Consider the following 5242-nt stretch of genomic DNA (forward strand, 5'->3'; position numbering starts at 1 on the left):
TCAATGACATAAAAACTTTATTACAAAACAAACTACACACTTTAGAGATGCTGCGGTTCTTTCCTTTAGTGGTTTTATGTATTTATGTAATTTTACTCTCTGGATCCTTCAGTGTTCATATTAATAATGTGTATACATTATTATGTATTAAAGTACATGGGGAGATTTATTTATATCATTTGTGTTTTTGAACCAGACACAAGTAGAGGAAGAGAAGTAGAGAAGTCTCTCCTGTTTATTCATACGAGTAGATAATAGAGAAGATAATCACAGTATTAAAGAATATAATAATAATAATAATAATAATAACAATAATAATAACACAACGGAGACCAGCTCCTACAACATGAAACACGTTCAGACAACTCAACAGTCTGTATCTCTGCCAGCAGAACTGTGACTGACATCACCTGTTGATCACCTGTTAGCATTAGCCTTCCTGTTCCTATTACCTGTTAGCATTAGCCTTCCTGTTCCTATTACCTGTTAGCATTAGCCTTCCTGTTCCTATTACCTGTTAGCATTAGCCTTCCTCTTCCCATCACCTGTTAGCATTAGCCTTCCTGTTCCTATTACCTGTTAGCATTAGCCTTCCTGTTCCTATTACCTGTTAGCATTAGCCTTCCTCTTCCCATCACCTGTTAGCATTAGCCTTCCTGTTCCTATTACCTGTTAGCATTAGCCTTCCTGTTCCCATTACCTGTTAGCATTAGCCTTCCTCTTCCCATCACCTGTTAGCATTAGCCTTCCTCTTCCCATCACCTGTTAGCATTAGCCTTCCTCTTCCCATCACCTGTTAGCATTAGCCTTCCTCTTCCCATCACCTGTTAGCATTAGCCTTCCTGTTCCTATTACCTGTTAGCATTAGCCTTCCTGTTCTTATTACCTGTTAGCATTAGCCTTTCTGTTCCTATTACCTGTTAGCATTAGCCTTCCTCTTCCCATCATCTGTTAGCATTAGCCTTCCTGTTCCTATTACCTGTTAGCATTAGCCTTCCTGTTCTTATTACCTGTTCGCATTAGCCTTCCTGTTGTTGATTAAGGACATTTTTAGCCACGTATCAGTCTCTTCACTATCAGCTGCTGCAGTAACAGCTGGGGTTAAAACAACAGATCACAGTGTAAAGGCAGCCAGCAACAGGAGGACAGAGGGCTCATAGCGTGGGAAGGTCCACCGCTCACACCGCAGAGCTAGTGTGGAGCAGGGAATCATGGGAAACCTCGGAGCCACCTGTCTTTGAGTCTGGCTGGGGAGTCTGGAGAGGGGTAGGGGAGGAAGACTGAGAGGGACTCTGGGTATTATCTGGTGTCTCTGAGTCCTTTTCTCTGTCTCCGTCTTCCTCTCTGTCTTCGTCTCGCCTCGGTTCCTCCTCCTCCTGTTCCTCCTGTTCCTCCTGTTCCTGCTGCAGCACATTAAAGCGCTCCACCACGCAGTGAGCCGTCAGTCGGGCTTCAGGGTCGTGATCCCAGCACTCAGTGACGGTGGAGCAGAAGACCCCCATCCCCTGGAGGACAGAGGACGGCAAGTCAGAGAGCAGGACATCACAAACAAACATGGTCCCTTCAGAGACTGAACTCTGACCTGATGCTGCGTCCACGCTGATGGGATGTCCGGCCGTCCTCGGTCCCTCAGCACCAGGTCTCTCATGCTGTCCACACAAGGCTGCTCACACACCTGAGAGCCAAACGCCGGCTCGTAGCTCTTCACTTCTGCACCGACACACACAGGTACTCACACATTACGGTCACAGGATGTGTTCAAGTACCTGAACAGGTATAAAACAGAGTACCTGGACAGGTAGAGAACAGAGTACCTGGACAGGTAGAGAACAGAGTACCTGAACAGGAAGAGAACAGAGTACCTGAACAGGTACAGAACAGAGTACCTGAACAGGTAGAGAACAGAGTACCTGAACAGGTACAGAACAGAGTACCTGAACAGGTACAGAACAGAGTACCTGAACAGGTGGAGAACAGAGTACCTGAACAGGTAGTGAACAGAGTACCTGAACAGGTACAGAACAGAGTACCTGAACAGGTACAGAACAGAGTACCTGAACAGGTGGAGAACAGAGTACCTGAACAGGTACAGAACAGAGTACCTGAACAGGTAGTGAACAGAGTACCTGAACAGGTAGTGAACAGAGTACCTGAACAGGTAGAGAACAGAGTACCTGAACAGGTACAGAACAGAGTACCTGAACAGGTAGAGAACAGAGTACCTGAACAGGTAGAGAACAGAGTACCTACCTCCGATGGCATGGCAGCGGGAGGCCATCTCCCAGTGGACCAGAGCCATGGAGTAAACATCCATCTGTTTAAAGGCCTCAAGGTCCTCCAGGTTCACTCTGGACTCAAGTACCTCAGGAGCCATGTAGCGAGCTGTCCCCACCTGGATGACATCAGATAGTCCATTCAAATGACGACCAAAGCATCAGAGTTCTGCTTCATGACGTATTTAACCGCTGCTTAACAACTAAACTCATACGGTTTACCTGTCCACTGTTGGCGTAGTCGTCGACGGTGAGGGAGAGGTCCAGTCTCAAGGCTAGACCAAAGTCACACAGGGCGCATTCCTTCCTGCTCTTCACCACAATGTTACTGCTCTTCAGGTCCCGATGGGCCACCGGCACCTACGGCAACACAAACAAAACAGCAGCCCAGCGGCAACTTCTTCATGTCTGTTTCAAGTGTTAATACAGCATTCTCTGTTCTAGTTTCAAGTCTTCTTCAATACAGCATGATGTTTAGTACATTACGGTCCATTTAGAGTCAAACAGACCACGGTTGCAGATGGGCGGATCTTTATTGATCTTAGTTTAGTTTAGTTAACATGAAGAAGTTATATGGAAGGTAACTCACCTTTGGTATCCCACTGGGTGTCGTGTCGCTATGCAGATGAGCTAACCCTCTGGCAATGCTGGCAGCCATGGCGACAAGCTCCTCCCAGCTCAGTGTGTTCGCTGTGAGGAAGTCCTGCAGGTTCCCGAGGCTGTGATAGGCCAAAACCAGCCAGTACTTCCTGAGGGCGTGGCCGGGCAGGCCCCTCCCTTCGGCGGCGAGGAATCGAACCACGTTGTCGTGCTCCAGCTTGGGGTCGGAGAAGATGGAGCACTCGTTTCTCCACGAGGCGTACTCCACCGCTGGAAACACCTTCACCGCCACCGTTTCATATCTGCTAACTCCGCCCTTCTCGCCCTGCAGCAGGCACGCCCTCCACACTTCAGCAAAACGCCCCTTCCCCACCAGCACCTCCAGCTTGATCGGCAGCGGTTCATTCAGCCGGCAATGCCAGTCCGTCATATCACTGATGATGTCATCGTTGAGAGACAGCACCTTGCCATTAGACTCCGCCCTCTCAGCTCCAGGACCGATCAAACCACCTCCTCCTCCGCCTTCACCCCGAGCCCCCAGACCCCCACAGTGCAGGTCGAACGCCTGGTAGCGCTCTGGGCTGTGTTTGGTGGGCCAGGCCGGGCGAGCAGGAGGACCTGGTTTATCTGTACGGTGAGTCCGGTAGAAGTAGAAGGCTGCCGTGGCAACTATGGCAACCAGGATAGGAGGCACCAAACTAACCACGACCACCGGGATCACGTCCTTACTCTGCAGCTTAGAGAATCCTGCAGTAGCAGAGGAGAAGAAATATATATACTCATCCTTCTATCCGCCCATCCATCATCCATCCATCATCCATTGATTCAATAACTCATCCCTCCATCATCCCTTCTCCCTCCTCCCTCCCTCCCTCATGTGTTCACCGTTGGCTCCCTTGTCGAAGATGAGTTTGTCGTTACACTCTTGCTCTCCGTCACATCCACAAACCATCATGTCTCCGTCGTCTGCCGGCTGTGGGACCATGTGACACTGAGTGGAGGTGAAGTTCAGCAGCAGGCCGGGATCTACGCCCTCTAGAGGCAGGGTGGGGTTATGACACATGGTGTGCACCGTCATGGTGTCGTTGTTCTTCCTCCTGAGAGACAACGGGAACATGCATCACGGACTTTGAGATAGAAATAACACAAAATGTTTCACAGATTTCAGACATAATTAGTGTTGAAGTGTTTTTCAAGTGACTAAATCAATCTTCATCGTTTGATGAAGTAATTTTACATCTAACTACCAGCAACGACCACGACATGAGCTTCATCGACGTATTCATTGTTCATTGCATTATTTCATGAGTCTCTCAGGTTTACGTTAATCTCACAGCATTGAGTAAAAGTGAGCGAGTCAGACATGGAACCAGCGAGCTGGATGTCCGTCAGGTCTGACATGTGAGGAGTTCAAACAGCTCCTCTTTGACCTGCATACAGCAGCGATTTCTTCTTCTCTTATCTCTCTCTTCCTGCAGCTATATCTGGGAGGCCGGCTGACGTGAACAGGAAATGAGAGGGGTGCAGCGAGGGGGATCCCGGCCAAGTTATCCAAACAAAAGCCCGAATCAGCAGAAACTTTTTCCAGCGGTGTGGAAAGTGAAGAGTGTGAACGGGCCGGCATGCTCGCTCTCACACGGAGAACAACCTCCAGAAATCACATCTCAAAAGAAATCCTGCATGTTTCATAATGCTGATCAACAACATATTGAAGCAGCTCAGCTGGACTCTACTGGACTCTGCTGGCTCAGGGGAACACAACGAGTGCACTTTGTTACTCCAGCATATTTATGGCACACTAAAGGCTTCAGGACATTTTGTTTTTCTCTCTTTATTAAACAGATTGAAGCACTAAATCATCAGCTGAGTAATCAAATCATAAATACTAGAGTACAGGAGAGCGTTGTGCTTAAAACAGCTCCGTGGTTTTTAATCTGAACTTTAGTTTGAACCCTCAGCTGATCTCTGAGTGTTTAGGTTTGTCTGAGCTCCGTTCATTAGAGGAACACTCTGATATTTTAGGAAATACACTCGTTTGCTTGGGTCAGATGTCACTCATAGAGATATGAAGCGGCTGGTTAGCAGATAGAATAGTTAGCTTGATAAGATCACCTAGTGAGGTGAAATAGTGAAAGATGTAATGCAGGTAAACTGTGAAGTTGTAAAAGTGAAAGTAAAAAGGTTGAATCAGCATTAAATACAACGAGCAGAAGTTGTAGAAGTAGAAACACAACACAACCAAACAAAACGTTCATGAACGCTTCAATACGTACGCACACTTTGGCTCTGTGATTGGTGCACAACAGTAAACAACAGTAAACAACAGAAACAGTAAAGAAGAGTAACAGTAAACAACAGAAACAGTAAAG

The 5242-nt window shown here is 47.5% G+C and overlaps 1 protein-coding gene across 1 annotated transcript in view; it reads right to left on the reverse strand.

Annotated features, from left to right (window-relative positions):
* Positions 1 to 5242, reverse strand: part of tgfbr2l (transforming growth factor beta receptor-like) — a 13341-nt gene continuing 8099 nt past the window's right edge. Inside the window, exons 3-8 of the mRNA XM_068736560.1 lie at positions 3759 to 3970; positions 2863 to 3620; positions 2496 to 2633; positions 2251 to 2392; positions 1583 to 1710; positions 1 to 1505 (exon numbers count right to left, since the gene is read on the reverse strand). Coding sequence (XP_068592661.1) covers positions 1179 to 1505; positions 1583 to 1710; positions 2251 to 2392; positions 2496 to 2633; positions 2863 to 3620; positions 3759 to 3970 — 1705 coding nt within the window. The 3' untranslated portion in view covers positions 1 to 1178. The remainder of the gene's footprint in view (positions 1506 to 1582; positions 1711 to 2250; positions 2393 to 2495; positions 2634 to 2862; positions 3621 to 3758; positions 3971 to 5242) is intronic.

Source organism: Cebidichthys violaceus, unplaced genomic scaffold, assembly GCF_023349555.1.
Source record: "Cebidichthys violaceus isolate CVI_PGR_0920_01 unplaced genomic scaffold, fCebVio1.0.p SCAF_11, whole genome shotgun sequence".
NCBI classification, from domain to species: Eukaryota; Metazoa; Chordata; class Actinopteri; order Perciformes; family Stichaeidae; genus Cebidichthys; species Cebidichthys violaceus.